Source organism: Poecile atricapillus, chromosome 18 (genome assembly GCF_030490865.1).
Source record: "Poecile atricapillus isolate bPoeAtr1 chromosome 18, bPoeAtr1.hap1, whole genome shotgun sequence".
NCBI lineage: Eukaryota > Metazoa > Chordata > Aves > Passeriformes > Paridae > Poecile > Poecile atricapillus.
This window is the reverse complement of record NC_081266.1, coordinates 3011675-3037643: the sequence shown is the minus strand read 5'-3', so window position 1 is coordinate 3037643 and position 25969 is coordinate 3011675. Positions and strand designations below refer to the sequence as shown.

Sequence of the window (25969 nt, the reverse complement as noted above, 5' to 3'; positions counted from 1 at the left end):
TGGAAATCCACTTTGAAATTCTAGGCACAGCACAAGACAAAATCAGAGCCAGAGTGTGCCCTGAGCAGCACCATCATTTCCCAAGGACTAAGAATCCGTGTTTCCTGGGCACCCTCTACACATGCAAAGCAACCCTGACTCTCCTGACCTTATGAAAGTGCTGGGAAATCAAAAGTGTGCTGTTTATATGTCTCTTTTCCATGTCCTAGAATCTGAGGAAACCAAGGCAGCAAGTTTGGAGAAGGCTGGGGCAGAGACCAAGAGAGGGTGACCTTTCTTTGAAAAAAATGAAAGAGAAGAACTTGTCAAACAAAACTATTGTTCCATGACTTTACCCACAGCATAGCACTGAGTAACACTTTTCCTGTAACACTTGCTTTTTTCATGCGCTTTCACTCCTGCCCCTTAGCAAGATTGTTTTATTTTAAAATTTAATTAAGTCTTCACATTTACCATCAACTCCTACCTTAGCCTTTCCTTTAAAATTTCACATATTTCCAAAGTACAGGCTTATATTTCCACTTCAAATAGGAAACTTACAGTTTCTAATTAAACTGTAAAAGTCTCGACTGTCAACTAGTTCAGGTGGTTGTGTCTGTCTCTCGTGGGTAAAATACCCAGTTTGTTTAGTTAGTGAAAATGGGCTGGAATGTACAAAACAAGCAGGAAAATCTGAGTCTTCAGAGTGAAAATTGCATCAGTGCCATGCAAAGCTCAGAGTTGGTGCCCCTCTGGATGCAGAAAGGATCAGCTTTCAGCTGACTCAGTTCTGAGCTGGGGTTGGCATCACTGCAGCCTTGCTCAGCTGCAGGAGTAAGGATGAAGACTTGATTCAGAGCAGAGCTGGATATCCACACACCTTCTTTCCAGGGTCAGGGACTTCAGGTGGAAATTCACCTGCAGTCTTCCTCAGCCAAAGCATGTGGAATAAAGCCAGTGATGTTTTGGGAGTGCTTTGTTACCTGGTAGAGGTTTGTGTTAGGCTTAGGAAATCCTGGTAGGATTCAGAGGCCACAGTGTCCTTCTTCCTCTTAGATTTCTTGTTAGGGATGGTGTTAAGGAAATGAAAGAAATTCCACTCAATTCCTGCACACCAACAAAGCAGTTTGCTGTGGTCTCTGTTCTTACTTGAAACTGCAATTTCTCCTAAAATGCCTTCTGTGAACTCCAGAGCTATTGTTCCAATTTTCTTCAAAATGCTGAAGCTTTGTTTTTGTCCATCACACCATCACATAGAAAAGCCAGATATTGCTATAGCACATATTTTATTCATTAATATTCTTAGTATATGTTTGTATTATATATGCTCATTTGCAAGAAGAAAATCCCTTTACATTAGTTCATGAATTTCCATGGATCTCATTTCTCTTGCAGCCTCTTTTCTCTGTTATTCTAGCTTCTATTCATTTGTACATTATTTGTGTTAATTCAAAAAATGTATTAACATTTCAGCATGTTTGAACATGGGGATAATATCAGGCCTCATGTCTAGTGGGATTTTAATTTCCAGAAATTTTATCCAGGCACTTTTCAAAATAAAGACTTTGGGATAGCTTGATGCATGCAGAGACTGTCTGCCTGTAAAAAAGCACTTTCCAACCTGGCTTTAGGAATTTAAATATATTGAGATTTTTGTGAGCTTTGTGTTACCTACATCATCTTTATTCCTTATCTCCTTTTTATACCAAATACTGATACAAGAAAAAATCCAGTCACATGCGTCTCATGGTCAATCTCTGGCTTGTTTCTGTATCTATTTTTCAAGCTGCCCTTAAAAAGAGAAGGAAATTGGAAGTTCTGATTATTAGCACAACTTTTAGTAGTTCTCAAATCCCTCACAATTTGTAGCTCCGTTTTCTCTGTAATTGCTTCCAAAACCACTTCATTGTTTTTTAAAAGTTCTTTTCTAGACAAGGAGCGTGGTCATTGGAATGTTAAACGTTGCCAACAGAAAGTTGTTTCTTGTTCTAAGTACAAGGTAGTTATTGTAATCTTTCAGATTCAATCACGTAACGTGCCTACCAAAAATCCCAATCTTCTGCTAGTGGAAATAGGAGAACAGTATTCTTCTGTATTTCTTTAGAAATGGGTTGCTTTTAGCAATTTTCTGAGTTTGGTTTAGCAATAACGCTGACATTGGCCCTGGTGTGGTTTAAAACCAACATGAAATGATGAATGATGTCACAAATGCTGCTGGCAGAGCGATGTTAATTTGTTCTTTGCCGTCACCTCTTTGGGCTCAAACTCCAACAATCGTGTCGGGGTTTGGACTGTAACGTACTGACCCCTCTCAGGCTCGTAAAGCATTCTGTGTTTTACTAAATTCCTTTGGTCTCATTCTTGATTTAAGTCATGTGCAACAGTCTGTGGTGTCATTTGTGTGCAGTTCTTCTCGCACGGGGTCAGCTCCCTGTTATGAGCTGATGAGCAGCAGCGTTCAGGCTCACAGCTCTCTGCAAGGTCACACCCTCCCATCGTGGATAAACAATGCACCAATTGAGAGTTAAACAAGAGTTTCTGTGTCTCCTTGTCAGTCCTGTGCACCTACTGCCAAGTGAAACAGCGTTGTCTCCCCAGCATCTGCCCTGAACTCAGTTTGATCCTTGAAATTCAATTTGATCCTTGCCCCTCCCTCCTTTCCTCTTCCCCTGACAACACAGTTTTGTCAGAAACTGGAAACCCATCTTACCTCTGCATATAAATTCCCTCTATGGCTTTCTGCAGATGTCTTCAAATGTCAGCATGGTGTGGCAGGCTGCCTGACATTTTTAATGTGCCTGCACAGGGATGCATATTTAAAATTGGTTTTAAGAGCATAAAGTTAGCCTAATGCAATGAATGGAGTTGATTTCAGATGATTGCAGTGTGAAATCTAACCCACTCATAGAAACCCATGAATAAGAGATGTAGGGTGGATCTGACAATTACCAGGGGAGCATATTGCATGTCTCCAGCAGCCTGATGGAGGGAGGTGCTGCTTGGGTCAGCTGCTTTGTTTATTTATTAATGGACTCATTTTTTAGGTACTTGCTGTTGCCTAGGTCAAGCATATCCATAATCCACAAATTCCAACAGTTTCAAGCTGGACAATCCACAGTAACTCCTTTCAAAACATGATGCTGACCTCAAACTGATCAGCCCATCTCTGTCTCTCAGGCTGAGGGTATTTCAGCAAGAAATTTCCCAAATGGGTGAAACACAGTGAAAGTTGGTGGCATGTGAAAGGGAATGGACCAAACTACAACACTAATCTTTATTTCAGTGTTGTTCAAGCAGTTTGTAAAGACTGTGGTCTATGTGCCCCAAAGGAACAGGAGGCAGACCTCCTCCTTGAATTAATGTTTTTTGAGGAATTTGTATTATAAAAGGTCTGTTGCTGAAAGCAGTAATATCCTGAAAATCTCTGTTAATCTGGGGGCATGCTACTCAAGTTGTTTTAAAATGGATCTTGGTAAATTCATGGATGGAGATGTGGAATACAAATGAAACACTGTTCATTAACATCTGAGAACCCCATGAAAATAAATTTTGCTCATTACACTCTGAATGATTTTCAGGCCTAGATAGAAATGAGAAACAGGATACTATCAAGAAAGGTAAAGAAATATCCACTAAGATCTTAATATCTTAATAATTTGTCAGTTGGTTGTATGGGCTAGGTATAAAGGCTGGTGTGCCCTGGAAAATCTAAGCACCAGCCCTCAGAATACCTGTCCCAAAAGGAATGTCTGCTTCCTAAAGCTAAAGTCACAAACTGCCACCTGTTACTCCTGAAAACATTAGCCAAACTTTTCATCCATCTCCTTTTACACAAGTAGCCAGCCAGTCTGTTCGTGTTTTACCTGATACTGTAATTTGACAGCTCTGTAGACAGACCAAAGCCAAATCTGAAATTCAAAGTCAATTCAGCAGGTGGAAAGCAGAAAGTCATTACTTTCCAATAATCACAGATATTTAACTTTATTTTCTGAGAAGTAGGTCAGACACCAATCTGCATGGTAAACAGTTATTTTCATGTGGGAAATAACATTTTTCTCTCTGAAAACTTGTTGTGTTGGCAATATTTGGATTCACTGCTAATATTACTCTAGTTAATGACAGTTTCCTGTTTTCTTTTGATTAGCCTGTGCTTTTGATACCCTTTGTACTGTTCACTCAGTTTAGCTATCTCTAGACCATCAGGCACTCATATTCTATGCAGCCTGGGCTACCAGAGCTTTGAAATAAATAAACTTTTTTGTCATCTTTGTGAAGGCAGAGCCAGCTTTGGGCACAGGCAAAGGTGGTAATGGCCAGGGAGGAAAAGGAGGATTTTTACAAACAACACCCATGACCTTATTTCTTTCAACTATTGCTAAGCCTAATGTGGCTACAGAGAAAAGAAGGTGTTTGGGGATCTGGGAAAACTCAAGGAGAAACTTCCACCGCTGGTCCTCGGGATGAACTTTAAAAGTGCTGGCAGAAAGGGGAATCAGGTATCAAAATGTGATAAACTGGGTCACTGAACTAATCCAGGCCAAAAATAAACTGCAAAGTCGTGAAAAGACAAGGCACACATGTTTGATGTACCCCATTGCTCCATTTACAGTTAGGATCCAGTTTTTGCGAAAAAGGGTTTCCTTAAGCCAATTTGCCCTTGAAAGAAAGTGCAGAGAGCCCTGAGCAGAGCTGTTCCACCTTGCTGGGGAGATGCTCTGAGGTGGCATCAGATTAGCAAAGAGGCCTTGAATTCTTCATTGGTTACATGGAATTAGGTTTGCTTGATGTTTCCTATCCTAGCAAAGAGGACTGCGTGCAGACAGAACAGAGAGGGGGAGAGAACAACTTCTACTTCTGGTTTTATTTGATTTTAGATGTAATCATTTCCAATAACTCACAGGAAAAATCTGCAAGGATGACAACACAAGGCTCTGTTCAGATCTAGAGTGTGTGATTAGCAATCTGGGTTTTAAAAGTGCTTTAGAAGCCTAATGGCCCCATGGAAGGAATAGTGGTAGTTTGATATCAGGCAATTCTGTGCAGTGATGATGTCTGAATTAGTAGTAATTTACAAGCTGAGGCCTGTTTTATGTAAATTAAAATGCAGTGTGTTTAGCTGCAAAGTTAACGTGCCTCTTACAGTACTGTGGCAAATTCCCTAACTGCTCTGCTATAATATGGCCAGTTACAGATTCTATAACCTAATGTCTCTGTGATTTAGGAAGTGTTTAAACTACACATTAAATTAAATACAGAGGAGTTAAAAAAGGAAGAGTTCACCTCTGCTGCAGCCTGGTTAATCATCACTGAATTGATTTTGTACTAATATTTTGAAATGAGATTTGTTTTCTTGTTTTACATCAGAGTGTTAATTTAATTTATTAAATAGCTTGTGTCTGTTTCTGAAGAATGTAATTAATAATTAAGATAATTAAATCAATTCTGAGGTACCTTTCCATGTGCTACATTAAGAGGAACATATTCATCTTTCCTTAGTTTACTACACTTAATTAGTGTGTGATAAATTCACATAGTATTTTGAATAAAATCTGAATTTCAGGGGGTCAGCTAGGGAGATGCCTGTAGGTAGAATAATCCTTATTCTTTCTGGTTTGGTTTCATATGTGAAGCTACAGATTTTAGCCAGAGCATCTGAGATCATGGAAATTAGGCTAATGTGATGAATGGAGTTGATTTCAAATGATTGCACTACACATTCCAACCCACTCACAGAAACCCATGAATAAAAATCTAATTTGAAATGACAGGCGAAGCATTTGCTCAGCTTTGAAAAAAGCATGATGAAGGTGGTTAAGGGTGTTGTCAGCCCTTGTAACCTAGTTAGATATAATCCAAAACATGAAGAAAAAAAAAAATAAAGGGAAAAAGAAAACACAGCAAACTCCTGACAATTTGATAGAGGGTTTGCTGAACTTGATGACTTGAAACTAATGGGTTGTTTTTCTATAACATCAGAACAGGTACAGGATATCTTTAGATAGCTGTAGAAATAAGCAGGGAAACAAAAAAAAAAATACCATTAGAAGTTAATAGGTCCTAAGAATTCAATTAGCAAGTGAATCCAAGAGAGCAAGTGTTTTCTAATGAGTACTGCATCTCACTCATCAGAAACCTGTGATCATGTTGTAGTGTTATTTCTCAGGTCAAGTTCACTTTCCCATTTGCAGTACATGTTTATCTAGGGTTTTTTTTTGTATCTATTGTGTCTTTGCTGATGAAAGATCTCAAAAGTAGGAAATCAAAACAGTGTTCTGGCTTCCCTTGCACAGGGATGAGATGGAGTGAGATACCAGGAGAAAATTTCTCTCTTTTTTTTTTTAAATTCATCTTAAGCAGTTCCACAGGGATAGAGCTTTTAAGAACTAGGTGGAGGATTTAGCAACACATCCTGCTCAGCTAAATCACAAATTGAATCCAAGAGCCCTGCGCAAACACGTGTAAGCCCATGTGAGGTTAGTGCAACCAAAAATAAATATAATCATAACTAGCGCCTTCTCTCCTGCTCAGCAAAATGAGCATGTGCTGTTCAACCCTGGGACTCCTCAAAACACACATGGAAATGTTCTGCTTGTCCCTGATGCCTGAAAGAAGGCTGGTATCCAGCTCATGAGGAATAGCTGCTCCAAGCTAAGCCTTGAGGCAGGTTGTGGCAAGAACGCTCCTTTAAGCAGCAGAGCCCAGGGGCTGGATGTGCTGCAGTGCAAATAGCAGTGACTGGTGTGTGTGTGTGTGTGTGTGTGTGTGTGTGTGTGTGTGTGAGGTAGGCTTTAGAATTTGAGATTTTTTGGACTTGTATCCATAAAAAGAGGGGTCAAGGAGCGGAAAACAATAAAATGCATAAATAGCGCCTCTTCTGTTTGTTCGTTCTTCAGGAAAATAAAGGAAAGTTTGGAGTGCTTTCCTGTTAAACTCAATAACTTGATCCACATGCTTGTGCAGATGTCAGTGGGGAGCTCTGCAAAGCCTCCAGCTCCAGAGCCTGTCCCCCAGGAGTGGATGATGCTGGACACACAGAGGTCGATCGCAAGGGCCACCGTTTTGGGCTTCAGCAGAAAGCCTCACTCCGTATGTATCGCGTTCTTTGCTCGCCCTCATTTGCCTGGATCTTTAATGACTCTTTCAAAAACTTATGTGCTCTCCCTCTTCATTTCCAGAAGATGTGCTTGTGCAACATTAAAGGCATCATGGGATGAATAGTGGTGCCATAAGCAGTGAGCTGTCAGAGAGCAAAAACACCAGGCAGACAGATATTTGCAGGGAGCCATTAAGGAGAACTGTTCATTCCCTATAGTGGAAAATAAATCAAGAGCTAATTAAAGCATCCAGAAGGAAAGCATGGCACAAAATTAGGAAGCCTAATAGAAATTGGAGGCTGTTATATGATGCTTTAATGGTGCACTATTAGTTTTCACACACTGCAGTGATCTTTCAGTGTTTGAGTTGTATGCTACCCAGGCAAGTTTCCCTTTCCATGCAGCAAACACTGTGAATTACAAACTGAATTCTCTGGCACTTGGCACTACATTAAAGGAAGGCTTTTCTTTGTTAAAATCACCCTGTATATTCTCTTATTCTCTTGTACATTTTTTTTTTCTTTTTTTAATTTGCCTCTCTGATCATTCCTCTGCCTCTCCTTTTTTCCCCAACACAGGTATATCTCATCCAGGTGGTGCAAACCTGCAATGTGGTCACCTTCGTGGAAAAATCATTCAACCAGTTCTCAGAACTTCACAGCCACCTCCAGAAGCAATTCCCATCTCATGCCCTCCCAGAGTAAGGCAGCATATTAGTGAATGTTATTCTGCTGTTAAGTGGTTTTCTCTTCTGTGCTCAGATAAATCTGTGAGAATATTCACGGCAGATGTATTTTTAGAAACACAAAGGCAGAGCAACATATTCTATCAAACCTTCTATTCAGCCCAAGAGGAAACTGAATCACAGACCATTGTGGCAGTCTAAGTTTCATATTTTATTGTTCCTTTTTTACTGGAGGAGAAAAGGGGAACAGCTTGGGTCTGACAAAACTACTCCTGAAATTAAAGGGTAAGTGGTGTTGACTTCATTAAAGGCACCTTTAATAGTTTTTATTTTCTTCATGATATTTATCAAAACTTATGGCAAGATCTGTTTGTTGAAGCAATGTAGGAATGTTTGCAGTGGGTCAGAAGAGAAATCTCTGACTCTAGCACCATGATGAACATTTTTACAGCATGATGCACATACCCCCAGCTGAGAAATGTACAATAATCTTATGTACTGTCCTGCCCCCAATACTTTGTACCTCACATCCTTCAGTTTATTATCTTTTGAAAAATCTGCTGCTATTAGTTGCAATAATTCTGAATATTACTGACTATCCATGTGCATGTCCATTCCTGCTTTTCATTTTCTGAATATTATTTCTTCACAGTTTCCTGGGGTAGTGAGTCCCATGGTTTTTTTCTGCCTTATATAAACCAGCTTTACCTTATGTAATGATTGTCCGTGCCTTTAAAACCACAAGTGGAGTTATTTTTTCTACATATATCATATACATTATACTGCACACATCAGTGAGTACAAAGTCCTTCTGACTCACCTGGTACAAACCCTTTCTCAAGCTCAATCTACAAAAAAACAAAAGCTGGCTTAAAATACAAGTGGCTTACTTGAACCAAGCTGAGATTCAAGTGATAGGCTTGAAACAGGCCTTTGGATTTGACATGAAGTAAATAGCCACAAACAACATGCTTTGAACTAAAAGTCCACGAATTTCAGATCCAGGGCTGATATTCCCCCAAGGTCGTGAGAAGCATTCTGAAAAATATGGCTTAAGGTTAGTTAATTCCAGAGACTCTGTCTCCTGCCTGAGGGGGTTTTATTGACTCCTATTTGATTCATTATGGCTTTCTCACGTGAACTGATTTGCAGCAGCTGGTGAGAATTGAAATTTCACTAAACAAATACTGAAATTGCTTGAATCGTGTTGTTGATTTGGAGATACTTGCAGGCTAACCATTAGGTTGTAAAATGAAATATTTAACAAGTACCTGTTTATGAATTTTTCCTGTGGTGAGCAGAGCCCTTTGAAAGGAAATACATTTTTCTTCAGAAACACACAAACCTCAGAAACCCTTTAGCGAATTTCAAAAATAATACTAGTCATTTTTCAGAAAAATCCACCTCTAATAAAATCCTTTGCAACATTTTCACTGCTAAAGAGCACTTCAGAACTCACAGAGGGTTAATCTGTGTATACTGAAGCTGTCTCTAGGAGCTCCAGTGCTTTATTGCCATAATTCAGTCCCAGCAGTATCCTGTCACTGCAGGAACTTTCCCTAAGATTGTGTTAAAACAATTCATTTTATGATGGTTTTTGATAGGCACGTTTTTTAATGTTAAAATTTTGTGTTGTGTTCTAACAGAACTTCATTAATTTGAGGTTTTTTCATGTATCCCAGATTTTATTCTAATAATAAAAACCTAATTATTTCTTTATAGGAAGTTATTACTGAAACTGCCATGCCATATCAGACCATTAGTCTGCCTGTGTGCTACAAAGCACCAACTCTGGCTGATGCCAGATGCTTCAAAGGAAGGAAAAAGCCTTGTTCCACAATGTAATCACAAAATCATTTTAAAAATGTCTGATTAAAAAAAATTAAATGTTTAATATTGCTAGAATAATTGGAAATGCTCGCAGAAAGGACTTGGTTTCTGCTTTGTAATGATTCTGTGAAATTGTACATATTCATGTCTCATTAGGAGAAAACAATGAAATATGAGAGTGCTTTATACAAGTGCTAAATACTGAGTTTATTGTAAGAAACAAATGGCAAAACTCAGAGTTCTCAGAATCCGAAATTTTGCTATTGACGTGTTCAATGCGTATGTTCAGCCCATATTTAAAAGTTAGAAACACAATTAGAAACACAGTTGTCCTAAGCAAGCCCTTGCACTCCAGCACCACCCTTCTCATTTGATTTCTGAGAGGGTGTTAATTGTGTTTAATATCTGTTTTGTAAAATGCCAAAAATCATTTCACCCAACAAAGCACAAAGGGGACATATTTTACACACAGAACAACGTTCAGACAAGTAGGAAATGCAACGTGCTGTGTAGCACATCTGCAAGTTTATATTTTTCTGATCCATTTCAAGTAGATGCAAAGAATGGGAAGTTCACCTTTCCTAACACAAGTGCATTCACAAGGGCAATGCCACAGACACAATCCATCAAAAGCACAAAGGCCTTTAAAAGAAGGGTTCAGTGCCACCACAAGGTTCATGTTGTCCTTCACTCCAGCAGTTATTGGTGCTATCAATCAGCAGCTCCTCTGTCCTCTCTTTGGCCGCTGTGCTTTGGATGCATCTTCTGAGGGCCTGCATTTGCCAGCCAAAGCCCTCTTGTTGTGTTACACAGACTAACTCATTTTAAGCTGCTTCCACCCCTTGAAAGAAGTCCTTTTGTGCCCCAGAGGATCCCAGAGCACTCACAGGCTGTCTCTGTGTGCCAGATGACCTGGGCTCTATTTTTGTCTGTGTCATGAACCAGGGTCGTGTCACTTTTCCCTCCTCCTCCTCCTGTGTCCTGCCGCTGTGATTTTGCCAGGAAGGAGTCACCTCTTCCTATCCATCTGTGCAGCCCCTGGCTGAGCCCTGATCCTCCAGTTGATGGGCAGGAATCACCAGAAGTCCCCACATACCTGCAGCACGCTGGTGGCATCTGGTCCCTGGCTGGTTTAATCGCAGGCTGAGCCACACCAGCGCTGAGTTTTTCCCCACGGGATTTTGCAGCTGCATTCCCAAAGGCTGGCCAAGTGTCCCTTTCCAGTGTATCACAAACTGCACAGGTCCTCTGTCTGAACCCTTCAGGCACCTGTTGAGGTCCAGTGGATAAAAAAGCTCATAGCAGAAGCAAAAAAAGAGGTTTGTAAACAAGACACGCTTGACTATTTACAGTGGTGGTGGCGGGACATGAAATACAACCAGATCAAAACTTCCACCTCTCTCTGTCTCATACATTAGAGGACATAAAGCATAATGTTAATTATGCATCCTGCTATTAGCAATCCGTATCACAAAACCCATTATGTGCAATTTAACCCAGACAGTTTTTCTAATGCTCCTTCAGCCTGGGAGATAAATACCCTTTGCCAGGGCAAGGTTAATACAAATTGATTATGTGTGTTGTTAAAACTCTAACCTTTTGACTCATCTAATATGCATTGTCTCTAAAATGCAAAGATGATTCAAGTAAAAAAATGGGAGGTTTTGACATTTTCAACCACCAAAGTATTTGAAAATTGACATAAGGCCATTCTATGCATGTGTAATTTATTTACTAACACAAAATTAAATTCATCTTAATAAAAACTCGGCAAGAACATTACTTTTGCTATTTTTATTGTTATAGCTTTTTTGGGGGGGATTGATTTTGTTAGTGTGACGACTGTTTGTTTTCATATATTATTTTAATTATGCTAGTACCTGAAATTAGATATGGGATCAAGGATCTACTCTGAAAACCTTATCTACACTCTAAATAGCTGAGGTAAAAATGCAAGCAATGATATATTCATCAAATGTCACATTGTTGCTGTAAGGCTTTGGTGCTCAATGTTCTGTGGTAAGGATATGTCAGCTCTGGGCTGAGATCAGAGATCTGTTGTGCAAAAAGGCAGTGTTTTCTTGGCATCATCAGGGGCTGGTTACTTAGCTGTATTTAGAGCCCATAAAATGCAAAGAAGTGCCTTTTAGGATTTCTCTGTTTATTTACTTAATTTTAAATTAATTATTTAGAGAGAAAAAGTGCTTCAGTATGAGACAATTTACGAGCAAATTATTAGAAGAAGGTGAGTGACTGTAATGTGACCTGTAAGCTTACCCTGTAAGCATTCCTTCCCTTACCTGCAAAACCTCTTAGGAAGTCTTGGCTTTCTTCTGTTAAGTACAGCTGGAAATATTTCAGTATTCAATATTAAAGTACAAGAGTTCTGCTTATGAAAATTCTTCTTTTGCAGGTTTCCCCACTCGTGGCATTTACCTTTTACAGACCTTGAACATAAAAGAGTGAAGGATTTGAACCTCTATCTGAAGCAGCTATTAAGTGGCCCCAGGAAACTGGCTAATGTGAGCATTTCCAGTATTTCTTTTATTTGCAGATGATTTCTAGCAGCATTTTACCAAAAAGATTCAGGAAATTTTCCACTGCCTGTTTTGAAAAACAAACAAACAAACAAAAATACATAAGTGACACATTTTCTAATGATGCATTTTGGGATGGAGCCATTGCAGCATTCATCAAAACTTAAGACAAAGACAAGTATGACTGAGAAATAGTTTATTAAACCTGGCAGGGCATTTTTCAGAAAAACTTTTCTTCCTTTGCTGCCATCGAAAAGTAGTGATTCACTGAATTTTTGACAGTAAGGAGTAGGTTCTGAGGAATGTAATGTCTAAAAAAAGAAGTAAGCTTTGAAATATTGAAAAGTCTGATTTTGACAGTTGTTAAATGAAAAGTTCCATTCTTTCAGCCCAGAAGTACCCTGTTCAAATTGTATTTAACAGGTAGAAGAAATAGTTTTGCAAACATAAAACTTAACCCAGAATGTTTCAATAATATCAGAATGATGCACTGTGTCCGTTAAAATTGGTGTTTTCTCATTTATTATTCATTATTGTTCTCTGAGGTTTCAGGTTTTCCTCCTGTTTGATAATGGAAAACCACAATGGTAACAAACATTGACTTTTCATTGTCTGGGGCAGCACAAAATCCAGGGCTGAGAGCAGCAAAGGGGCCACAGACACCCTGGGAAGATGTAAAATCATCATGCTGCATCACTTCAGGAGCTGAACGGTCAATCCCTGACAGTGACACCAGGGTCTGAGAGAAAGGAGCATCCCAGTGAGCTTTTCCTGTCAGGAAAGCAGTCAGGGAGGGAAAAAGTGGTGTTTTATACTAGACCCCAGGCTGACAGAGAGGCTCAGAAAATTGCAGTGAGCCAAGGCACGAGCTCGTGGCTGAGCGAGCTGTTTCACTGCTGGCACGTTCTGCAGCACAGCCTGGGCCTCTGCCAGGTGAGCCCTGTCATGTCCCATGGCCTCAGGGCCACAGCACAAACTGGGGCTGCTTTGCTTTCATGGCAGGGACAGCCAAAGATGTTTGTATGACAAGATGTTTGTTCTCCAAAATCTCAAACATCTTGCAGGAGGGAAAAAAAAAAAAAAATGTTTGCTGCCTAACTATATAACTTTCCCAGCTGTGACTTTGTAATGGAGATTAAAGAGGAAATTGTCCATATGCAAAACAAACAAGAGTTTTCTTATTAATATGAATATAAATTCTAAGCCCTGAGTTGAAACTGAGAAGATCTCCAAAGAGGATAAAAATCTTTTTGTCTCCCTGAGTTACACTTAATTTGTATGAACAGTTGACTTGGGTGCTTGGCTCCTTTGACTGACACTGCCAAAAAATCTGCTCCAGCTTGGGAAGACGGTTGTGCAAATAAAACACAAGAAGTTTCACCTCAGTGTGAGGAAGGACTTTCTTACACTGAGGGTGGCAGAGCACTGAACTGAAGGTCCTGGAGTCTCCCTCCCTGGAGACATTCTGAGCTCTCCTGGACATGTTCTGCATCAGGACATGCTCTGCTGCAGGTGACCCTGCTGTGGCTGATGATCTCCAGAGGTCCCTTCCAACCCTAAGGATTCTGTGATTCCTTTCTGACCCTCACATCAGGGCCACGGGTTTATTCCACATTAGCGCCTTTCGGTCACAGCTGAGGAAAAGCTGACCTAAGCCCATGACCTAGAAATGAAGAGCTCAGTGTCCTCTGCTGTGCTCTGAACTGCTGGAAGGTTCATGGATTTTCCATTTGGGCCAAGCACTGCTGTGCAGAGGCCTAATCTGCAGCCGAAAAATTCGACTGCTGGGATTGTCGTAAGAACATTTCCTGGTCGCCCACAGAAGCTCTGTTGTGCCTCCTGCTCCGTGGGGTAGCACTCAGCCAGAGCACGCTGCATGGCCCTGGGCTTCCCAGTGTCCTTCCTGCTGCCATGAACTTCCCAATTTCCTTCCTTCTGCCATGAACTTCCCAGTGTCCTTCCTGCTGCCATGGGCTTCCCAATGTCCTTCCTCCTGCCATGGGCTTCCCAGTTTCCTTCCTGCTGCCATGAACTTCCCAGTGTCCTTCCTCCTGCCATGGGCTTCCCAGTGTCCTTTCTGCCATGAATTTCCCAGTGTCCTTCCTGCCATGGGCTTCCCAGTGTCCTTCTTCCTGCCATGAACTTCCCAGTGTCCTTCCTTCTGCCATGAACTTCCCAGTGTCCTTCCTGCTGCCATGGGCTTCCCAGTTTCCTTCCTGATGCCATGGGCTTCCCAGTGTCCTTCTTCCTGCTGCCATGGGCTTCCCAGTGTCCTTCTTCCTGCCATGAACTTCCCAGTGTCCTTCCTCCTGCCATGAACTTCCCAGTGTCCTTCTTCCTGCCATGAACTTCCCAGTGTCCTTCCTCCTGCCATGGGCTTCCCAGTGTCCTTCCTCCTGCCTCTGTGGGCCTGCAGACACAGCCCTGGAGCTGGGGACATCCTCCCAGCCCTGGAGCACAGCCATGGCTGAGGAATTCAGAGGGCACTGGATCTGCTCAGGGACAGACATTGCTGTAGCTCCGAATGAGCTCAGGGGGACAATTTTCCAGGTTGGTATGGCCTGGAGAAATACTGGAACCATGAGAAGAAAGCAGTTTTTGTACCTGTGAGGGCTGTGCTGCTACTGGTGTGCTGGACTTGGAGGGCAAGGGATAACCAGCAGAGGAAAGAGCAGATTGTTTCCATCCGTGAAGTGTTGCTGCACGTGGGAAATCATCTTTCTTACCCCCATGCAGCTAACCTGCAGTTCTTTAAAGTTATTGATACTCCATAAACATTGAATCGTGATTTTCACTTCAATATGCTGCTCCTGCTGGGAGGTGGGAGAAATTTAGAAAATAGTGACGTGTTGTGACCCACTTAGAACCAGTTGGTGGGTAATTTCCTTTGTACTCCCTTCTTTTTACTTTCCACTTTGGTATGACTCTTTTAAAAATATTGTGGTGTCATCTTGGCTTTAGTCTGAGCAGAAAGCCAAGCTATGAGGCTTTCTTGATAAAAATAAATTCAATTATTTTGTCCCTTTTCATGCCTATGACAACTTTGAAGTCAAATTTGTCCTTCTCAAAATGTTAAGGAGCCTGGCTCAAACCATTTGGTGAGTTGTCAGTTCTCAAGAATTATCAAACTGTCATTCCTATGAAATAGTAAAACTATGTAGGAATAAATAATTAATTCATAAATATGTGATGAAATCTAGGAAGATCAGTTGCCTGTAGATCAAGATTCCTTTTACTTCCTTGCTACAGTCATTTCTTTATGCTGAATTGTAGCTGTAATATATTGTAGCTGTAGTAGGCTGGAGTATTGTCTGAGATAGGGAGAAGAGCTTTTATTTTGTTATAAAACACCCTTGTAACACTTGTAATCACTGTAAGCACATTACCCTAAATGACTAGGCACCATTTTCTGCTCTGAATAATTTAGTCCAGTCCACACAGGACTGAATACATGCTTGGTTCTACCAATCAAGTAATTATAAATCCTAGAAATGAAGAAAGAATCAGATTACATCCAAATTCCTTCCTCGGTCATGCCTTAAGTGCAAGCTTTTTAGTCCAGACTAAGTTCTGATTATGAAAATTTTATTATAATTAAGAGTAAGCCAGAATGTCACTGATCTTTTCTGCTGAATGGTTGGAACAAAGGAGGAGAGGTGGAAAACCACTGCCTTACTTGCACTGGAGCTCAAATGGAGCTGAATGTTTCTTCAAACCATTCTTTAATGAAGAGAAACTTTTTCTTCCTCTGTCTCTGAATTTTAGTGCCAGATCCAGTAAATGCAGAAACATCAGTTGATGGAAATATTCATCTTGGACCAGTTTAAATTCTTAAATGTGCTCATGTCCATCCCTGTTCAAGGCATTTTATTTTTTTTAAAGTCTGTAATTTTAAGCATAAGCCTCACTTAGTTACTTTTATTGAAGAACTGCCTAGAATAGGAGTCCTTTCTTAAATTCAGGTTAGCATGGTTATAAATAACTCCTTTACCAGACTGTGTTCCTGAACAAGCTGTATTCATTACATCAATCACCACCATGCAGAAGTTGATGCACCTTCATTGTCCTACTGAGTCTATTAGGACAGGATGCAGAACAGCTTTCAGCACCATTTTTTGTTTGATTTTAAATTTCATTCTACTTGTCCCAAACCAATGTCAATATTTCTGATCACAGCAAAATAATCTTTAGGTTTGGGCCCTCTGCACCACTGCTGACTGACTCATCATCTGCATACACTGAAATACCTGAGTTTTTTAGATCTGCAGGACAAAATTCTCAACAGTCTTCAGAAGAGTTTTGCTTCTTTGAGTTTTGCTCTGTTGAATGGTAAAACAACCAAGTTACATCACCAATAAGAGGTGAAGCATCCAGAAATACTGAACTGAAAGCTGGCAACATGGAAGAGGACAAAAATATATGTTCCCAAAGCATAAAGCGAGTCTGTGACAAAAGACAGCTGCTGACCATTGTCATTTTTCTCTGTTTCACTCAACTCCAACTGAGTGATGGGCTGGATGGAGACTGCAGCCCAAATCTCATGGCACAAATTAGGGCTGCCCTAGTGGCTTGTCATTTTATGACTGTATTTTGGGCAGGTTTTGCACTGCCTGGAGACACAGAGCGGGGTAAGGCTCTATTAATTAAGTTTGGTGTCAAACACAATAGTAAGTGCAGCTGTACAGCTGGTTATTCAGTAAAAAATAACCTAAAACAAACAAAATGTTCTTTGGAGTTTGAGTCTATAAAGATTTCCTAAGTATCCAAATTAACTGAGGACTTTGGAGGTGAAGATAAACCTTGTGCAGGCAGGTAAGCAAACAGTGATGGTGTTTCAGCTGTGGATAGGTTCTATAAACAGCTTTATAGTGACTTATAGGCTTTGTAAGAGGACTTTAAAGAGGATGTAAATGAAAATGATTGTAAATTATGTTCACTCGTTTTCAAACACACAGTAAAAACCAGGACCACAGCATTGTTCTAGGGTGACTAATGTTTTACACTGTAAAAGTAATCAATTTGATAAGAGCTTCCCATATTTCATTTCTGTTTTATTCACTAGTGCTCCTTGGGATTTGCAGAGAGGAGGAAAAAAGCTCCCACATGTCTGTATGGGGCTACATAACGTGGGGGAACAAAGTGCTCCCAGGGTTTGTAGGTCCCTTGAACTCCCACCACTCCTGTGTTCCTGTGGCAAGGCATCCAGCAGAGCCAAAATGGGGAGGGTTCAAAGTCCTCTCTCTTTTCCTGTCCTTTCCTGAAGTTATAACAGCTGCAGCAAGGTCAGCTTTTTCTGGTTTCTTTCTTTCCTGCTGATTCTCCATCCTGTTAAAGTATTACAGGAACATGGGTGTTCTCCGACCCCAAATCTACTCTAGCACGGCTGAAAAGAAAGCAGAAAGCAGAGGGGAGGCTGCTTTTCCTTCTATCAAAATTAAATCTGGCTTGAAATCTGGCTGTGTCTCACAAACTGCAGAGTGTTTTTCTAGTTAGTCTCTGATGGAGAGCAGCAGACAAATTCTACCATGCTGCAGTAGTGCAGTGCCAGCCCCACAAGGCCGCTGAAATATTTTATTCCAGTTGTATCCTAGTGCAAGTAAAGGTGGAATTTGCCCCTTTTGAGTTAAATGGCTGAGAAAAGGTCTGTGAGTTCTAGCCAGACTGACCACACATACCACACAGTCTGCTCCTGTTTGGGCTAATGTGTTGAGTGACCTGCAAAAATATCAGAATTACCTATTGAGGATTATTGTCAGGTAAGAATGGTAAGACAAGTGATAGGAGGATTTCCTAAAAGCCCCAGGTGGGCAGTATTTTAGGGAATTTCCATTTGCTGATTTAAAGGTAAGGATTCCAGGTGGGAAAAGGGTGAGTGAGTGCTTGTGTTCATCCTCAGTGCCTTCCTTTCTGCCAAGACCATCTCTGAGATTCTCACCCACAGTCACGTCTGTGCAACAAAAACTGCTGGGTTAGAAATGGACTCTCCACCTTAAAACAGTTCATACATATGTTCAGAGCTCTGACAGATCTGTTTCTATTTAGCAGTGTACTTGGGTGCAGGCTGAATTCTGTGCTTCAGCCCCATCAGCTGGGGTCTCACAGGTTTAGGAATCACCTGAAAGTTCAGTGCTTTTTTGAGGTCTGCTGAAAAAGGGGGAACTTAATAAGGCACTTCCACATTTTCTGGTGGAAATCTAAGTGGTGGAGTCCTGCAGCAGGCAGATTAGCACAGGTCAGGGGAAAATTGCTGTCTTTTAAATAACAGTGTGCAAAATGCTTATCTCCACAAACATCCAGGAGACATCCAACCATTGCTTTTTAAGCACTTAGCCCTGGACAACCTGCTGCATCTGCTCCTGCCACTTGATCTCTTCCATTAAGTTTCTGCATTCCTTCTGCCCAACATCAGCCTTGCTGCTTCCCCTCAGGCTTCAGGACCTGCTGAGTGTGATGGGCCCACAGGCCAGGAAAGCTTTGCCATCAGCTGTGGCACCAGCAGGGTCCATGCCCGTCCTGTTCATGCCTGTTGGAAGCTCTGCACGATTCCACTTCTGTACTTAAAACAAATGTCTTTTTTTCTTCAGCCTTCTCTCATTTAGAATGAGATTTTGGAATTATTGCCTAAAACAACCTCTGCACCTACTATGTACAAACCTCTTTGGTTCCTGCATTTCCATTTATTGCAGAAAGAGTAGGCGGAGAGGAAGCAGAAAGAACGCCATGCTGCTCAGTGTGGAATTTTTCATTTCTCTTTCAAGTCAGTCTGTGTATCTTTATTTCCACCTCCTGCCTAATTCTCTCAAGATCTTTGAACTCATAGGGCCACTTAAGTTTCTCTGCTTATTTTCATGCTGTCGAATAAAGGCTGGGCTGCCAAAAATATACTCTCAACCCTGGAGATTTCCTTCACTTGGGACTTGTGCTGAAAGAAAGAGTGAAGGTCCCCTAGGGCATAACTCTGCTGTTTAAAGCTACTGGAAGCTGTGGCAGGTGTATGGGCTTTCCCTTGTAAGCTGTCTTCATCAGATGAGAGAATAATTACTCATGCTCAGCACAGACAGGTGTATTGGCAGTCCACTGCTAATAACTTAAGGATCTGTCATTCAATTCAAGGAAAACAATTATGTTGGGCTTTCTTTCTTTTCTTCTTTTTATTTCCCCCTGATTTTTATTTGAAAGAATATAGCAGTGTGGGAGGAAAAACTCCAAACAGTAGAGTGAAATATGAAAGGCAACTGTTAAAATAAATCCAGATTTCTAAATCTTATCTCTCCACTGAACATATACATCTGTTCCTCTGTCTGCTGTAAGCACATGTTAACTCCTCACTAGCTGCTTTTGTCACTACCCTGTTCCTTTTCTTTTTTCCTTGCACAAATTATGCTACATCTTGTCAAATGGAAACAACACAAATACTACATGAAGCACATCTTGCCGATAAGAGACACGGTATTTTCCACTGCCTGGAAAAAAACAATGGTGACATTTTAATGCTGGAATCTTGAACGTCTCTTGTCCTACCCATTCATTACAGTGTCAGTCCAAGTAACATCAGCGTGAGTGTAACAATTCTAACCATCTTAAAGAATGGCCATTCTGAATTATGGCTTTATGAAAAGCTAATAAAATGCAATTACTGTCCAGCTTTGATTCAGAGTCATAAGAGTCCATTTAAGAATTCAGTTTTTATTGCCTTGCAAAATACTGAAATCTGGGGATTTGGTTTATTGTTTTAATTCTCTCCAGCTGAATGTAACTACCTGTTATATATGTTCACTAGAGCAGCACAGGTCAGTACATAAAAATAAAAGTTACAGCAGTACATAAGGTGGATTACTCTTTTAAACAGGATGGTGAAATATGATCATGCCTTTCACTCCCTGTGGGTTTCTGGTAGGATTTGACTGTGTATGGAGCTTTTCAGCGTGAGTATCCATTAAGCTGCCGTGGGAGGGAGGTTTGCACAATATCTGAGCCTCAGGGAGGCACACACGGGGTCAGGTACTTGGGGTCAGTCCCGTGCCAAGGGCAAGTTTCCTGCTGGCTCCAGAGCCCACAGTAAAGACAGCCTCCTGCCTTTGTTTCACAGAGGGGCTGCTCTCTCAAAGTACTTGCAGCTGCTAATACAAATCTTGAGCTACTGGAGATGGAGTAGGAGCACAAATCTCTGCAGCTCGCTGCTGTCTGGAAGTGTGCTGACAGAAAGGGGCCAGGTGGGCAGCAGTGCAGCATCCCTGAGAGTGCTGAAGGACATCATCATCCTCCCAGGGCCTGGGCAGAAGTCACTCCCTGGGTTCCGAGCTCATGGGCACAGGGGAAAAGCTCTCTTTCATTACAAACTCTAATATATGCATTAAAAATTACCAGCAAGCTTCTTGAAGGGGAATGATACAAGGAACAGAGTATAACATATATTAGCTCCAGTGTTTGTATTCTCTTTCAGAATGAGCTTGTACTCAGCTTCTTTCTCAATTGGTCCAAAAATACCTTGGCAGAAGATTCATCATCTGTGACCTTAGGTATGTGGATTACCAATCTTATTTCTTCTCTAAGAAATGATAATCCTTGTTAGCATTATGCCAAGGTGAGTCTAAAATGTTTAAATGGTTTGGGGTTTTTTTTAATGATATAAGGATACCAACAAATAATTCCTGATTCTCAAGGTCTTTGAAAATGTGTAACTAATGTCACCTGTAGATTTCTTTCTTTCTCATATTCCTTTCAGCCTCGCTTCATTTCTTTTTGCATAAACACGCCTATATGCAAGGCAAAAGTTTATTTACGCAAATTGTGGCAAGTTTCTTGTTTTACAAAACAAAATATTCAAAGATTTTGGAGGAAAGGATGTGAGTCATGACAAAGCACAATGTGTGCTTGCACAAGTGAAGAAAATCAGGGGTGACTTCTAAAGTAATTTTCACAATGAGTGGAGCAAGTAAATAACAGAACATTATGTTAATGCTTAGGCATACATTATTAATGACTGTGGTAATTCACTTCTTGCTAAATGAGATGCTGCACTGTTCCCTTAGCCTATCTAAACACTTAACCCATTTTCCTCTTCTGTCCAGTGCCTAATTTAATCTAATTTCTGACATTACAGCATTAAGAGCCAAAGCATAAACCATAAAAAGTAAACTCTGAATGTTTATTGTCTTCCACTGCTTTTGTTCTGCACTGATAATAATCTTCTGTACTCAGTTTTTAGGCAAAATAAAACCTCATAAAGGAGTCTGCAGCTGCACTCTGCACCACAACAATTCAGCTGGTTGTTATGTGCTCCAAGTGAGAGGACAGTTTCCAAGATCATCAGTTTTCCACATTTCAGAAAGGATTGTATCTCTGCATATTTAGTTTGCATGTCCATTAAGTTAATTTAATCCCTCTGCAGACAGAGGTTTCATTATCTCTTTTGCTGGGACCATTTTTTTTTTTTTTTAAATCCATCAGAACAAAATAAATCCCACTCTGGCTTCTCAGCCTTTGGAAGACTCCCCCTGTGAGGAGTTTATTTGATTAGGGCATGCATTATCATATTAAACCCATTATGACTATTGAAAATTACTAATGGTTGCTCTAGCTTTTACAAAGGATCGAGGAGATAATGCAAAGATCTCCTAGGTGTTAGGAACATGTAAGCTGGGTCCATGGGCTGCATCTTTCTGTAGGTGTCTTTAAGCAAAGATACAGATGTCAGAGTGAGCTGAGGCACTCAAAGCAGTCAAAGTCCCAGAATAATTTTGCTATGTCACTAATATTCAGCTGTATCATGGGTTAACTTCACCTTTAAAACCGAGTGAAAAAAAAAGAGGAAGTTGAAGCTACTGGTGACTGATGGGAGTTTTTCTTCTTGACCAATTATCAGTCATTTCAAGAATTGACAGCAGATCTGATCATTAAAAAGTGAATTCAACTTGTAAACACTCCCTTAAGAAGTACACTCAGAGCTGTCTTGCTCTCTTTTTGTTTCCGGCTCTGGAGAGGTAACAAGCTCCGTCTTGGCTTTCCCCCCCCTCCCAGGCCCGGGACAAGGCCGCAGGGAGGGGGGGGAGGAGAGAAAAGCAGTTTAGCAGTTTTGTTTAGTTTTCAAAGTCTGTTGCTAGACTGAAACCGGACACTATGAACTTTTGTAGCTTTCTTCTTTTAACTCCTTTATTACCTAGATAAACAACAGATTACTCCTTTTTCTTAGAACAGACAGAGAAAGAGAGACAATTAACATGTAAGGCATCATAAACCTACCAAAAACAGTGAAGAAAAGAGTTAAGTTTAAATAAGAAAGAGAGAAAAAGAAGATGCTTGTTGCTGAAAAGTCTTTCTGTTGCAGCTATGGAGATGGACAGTAGTTTAAAGACTCCTTTAATTCATGGCTAGAGTATGGGAGGAATAGAGTATTCAAAGTGTGGACTTTAAAGAAAAGAAAAATGATTATGATCCTGTGAGTTGCTGGAACTTGCGAGTGAAGTGAAGATTTTAAAGCCTCAAAGGAGCCAGGGAGATGGCTGTTTTCCAGGAGAGCTCACAGAAACAACTGAAAAAGATTTCTGCTTTAAATCACTTATCCTTAAAAATAGCATCCCTAGATTCAATTTGACCCATTGCACACCTCAGAGTGGTGTGAGATGGGAGGAGTGGACTCTAGAAACTCCATGGATTAGCAGAAAGAGACTTCTGTTTCTCTACGGGGACTGATGAAAAGACTCTAAAATTGAAACTGTTTTTGACCACCAAGATTGTAAAACTTTTTTTGTCTCTATGTTGTTATGTGTACAAAGAAATGATCAAGTAGTGAAAAGTAAAAGGGTTCTCTGAAAGTTTATTTTGGTATTTTTATTCTAGTAGTTTGTTAATAAACTGTCTTTATTCCTTTAAGTTTTAAGCCTGTTTTGCTCTTATTTTAATCCATATCTCTAGCAAAAAATAAATAAGTTTTTATTACTAGCTTGAAACCACGACAAGCTGCCTAATTACTACAGAGAATCTGAGTGTAAAAGTTTTATGCAGAATCACGAACTCCATCTATAAAAAAATTGAGAAATAACTTGCAACATCATAATTCTTACAGTGGTGTCCTGAGCCAGTATAGTCTGAAGGATGAGCCATCTATTTTTGTTGTCAATGAGAGCAAAATCAAGGAAGAGAATGAAGAAACAGAGGCAAGAATGTGTTTAGAGGGTGTTTGATGAAGGCTGTGTGTCAGGTAACCCAATCTGTTCCTCACTGTGTAGTTACTGGTGGTGAGGGTCACAACATGGTTGGGGAAGATTAGTGTGTCCCTGGCCTTGAGCAGTCAGGTTACAGGGGGATTCTCTTTTTCCTGTCCCAAAACTCTGCCTTTTAAAGTTTGGATACTTCACTTCTAGACTTAGGGCAAAACCTTTGTTTAAGACAGGGGAAAGTAACAAACAAAACCCAAACCACAGACAAAAGCATCTCTCTTTAGCCTAGAAAATTGATCACTGCCATTTACTGATAAACCACCAGCAGCACACAAGGTCCAAGCAATGAGTTTTGACCTGGTAAAAACAGGGAACAGGAATCATGGCCTGAGTTGCTCTGGGTGCTGCACCATTTGTGGTGAACTGTGGAAGCAGGGGAGCTCAGCTATCAGAGGGAGACCTGCCATGCCTGTGCTGACTGCCCACCTGAGAAATCTGTTGAGACATAGATATTTCACAGATGTTTTCCCATTCCTCACCTCGTCTTTGGAGTCAGGCTGCTGCCATGCCCCAGTGAGCTCACTGAAATCTTTGTTCCATGGCATTCTGCACGCTGTTGGCATCCAGAGGAGACACAATCCCAACTAAGGCAGGAGGAGGTGTCTGGTAGCAAACAAGGAGCTGCTGGGAGAAGCAAAGTGACCCCAGATGTTCTTGCTGGCTGAGGGTGCCCAGAAACGCTCTTGATTTGAAGATAAACTCTGTAGTAACACCACAGCCAGTCTGGGGAGGAATTCAGCTCACTGAGCCTGCAGGAAAGAGGTGGTTGCCATGAAAAAAAGGTACATTTTTTTCCCCACAAATTTCATTTCTTTCTGAGGTTATAGGGGTCTTAATATTTGTCTGGTTTGAAAAATAACTCAAGTTTAATATGGGCTGTAGCTTTCCATGGGTCTGGCAACTTCTCTGTCAAGCAAAAAAAAAATCATCTCTCTCTTGGTAAGGATCAATATGAAATAAGATTAATGCCCAATAGGATCAGGTCATGAATTTTGATCAAACCAGCATCTTTCTCTTACAGTGCTTTAATTTATAAATGTTGTAGGTAATTACACTTACTAAAGTAAAATAAAAATTAAAATTTATGAATTTGTACTCTGCTCCCAGCAATAGAAAGATTAGACATCAGTGTTAAATTTACTTGACATGAATACTGAATCAGTACTCCCAGTGGGGTGAGTTCTGAATTATACTGGATATTGTCAGCATTTCAGTATACCAAGCTCACTACCAGGCAGTGAGAGCAGATATCAGGAATGATTTCACAATCAGAGTTTTATAAAAGCCCTTTAAAAAAAAGGAACAAAGAAAGAAAAATCTATAAAAACCATTTTTATATCAAACTTGCTTATTTTCCTTCTCTTGAGTTTATATCTCCTGAAAATATCGATAATTCAGCCTGTTTTGGTTCTGCTATGGGCTATAACACAGTACAGCCCAGCCCCAATTCTGGCACATTTAATTAGTGCTGCATGTGTTTATATGAGCCTCTGTCCTTGAGGTGCAGTAGGGAGCAGGTTCTGTGTCCTTGTAAAGGGAGATCCAAGCTTTCCCGGGAGATTGCAGTATGACATCCCCCTCCATGGAGATCCACAGTCCCCATAAACACTCCCTGGGGAGGATAAGGCTCTCTTGCCTATGTCCCATAGTGTTCTGATCTTCTGAAGTTGCTCACTCTTGATGTAAAGTTTTTTCCACAAGTTGTCTCCCTGATTTAGTCCCATTGACCCATGAGCACCTCAGGTTGGCTTGGAGGACCAAAGCCCTGAGACAGTCGGTGCATTCAGAGCTGACTGCATGAAGTCACATCCTTTGGAGGCTGTAACTAAAGCAGGCAGCTGCTTGGCTTGGGGCATTCAACCCCAGCCCTGGAAAACCAAGCAGGTTCCAGTACTCTGTGATGCCAGGTGTCAAAACAGGCTGTCACCAAGAAGAAAAGGTCTAAGAAAAATCTGAGGGTGCAGAATACAGAATAATACTGAGCTCCCTAATGGCAGTGTGTTGACACTTAGTTAATTAGTTTCTTCACATTGCTTTGCAGTCCACATGTGAAATGCAATGTATTATTAAGTTACAGTTTCCCTATTGATTTTGTCAGCAGCACCTTCCTCACCATTTATATTTCTCAAACATTGTGCCCAGTGTAATGCAGAGCTTGTTTTGAAATGCTGCTGAGGAAAGCATTGCACAAATGGTGGAATGAGGAGCTGGTACTTCTCCAGCATGCCAGAAAAGACCATCCAGATTAAAGCAAAGAACTGCACACTTGACTACTGTGAGGGTCAATTCACCTTCAGTAGAAATCTGGATGCTAATTGCCTTCATTTCTTCATTTGAAAAGACAAAAAGGACCCACAGTTTCCTGGTGTTTATGTTCCTTGATAAGAGATTATGAACTGGCAGTGTTTGGGTTTTTCTATAGTAGGGTTGGTGGCTGACTTCCACTTGGAACACAGGCAGCAATCAGATAGGAAAAAACTACAAATGCTCCAGGGGTCCTCATTTGGTATTTGACAGCTTTTGCATGGACACCAGAGGGTGAAGAATCGATCCCTGGTGGGGAATTCTTGCTTCAGCTGTAGCCAGTGCAACTTTGCCCAGTACCTGCAGCAGACCAGCACTTGG

The 25969-nt window shown here is 40.8% G+C and overlaps 1 protein-coding gene across 1 annotated transcript in view; it reads left to right on the top strand.

Annotated features, from left to right (window-relative positions):
• Nucleotides 1-25969, top strand: part of PIK3C2G (phosphatidylinositol-4-phosphate 3-kinase catalytic subunit type 2 gamma) — a 203409-nt gene that overhangs the window by 145869 nt on the left and 31571 nt on the right. Inside the window, exons 28-31 of the mRNA XM_058852977.1 lie at nucleotides 6873-7065; nucleotides 7652-7773; nucleotides 12002-12110; nucleotides 20569-20644. Of these exons, the coding sequence (XP_058708960.1) occupies nucleotides 6873-7065; nucleotides 7652-7773; nucleotides 12002-12110; nucleotides 20569-20644 (500 nt within the window). The remainder of the gene's footprint in view (nucleotides 1-6872; nucleotides 7066-7651; nucleotides 7774-12001; nucleotides 12111-20568; nucleotides 20645-25969) is intronic.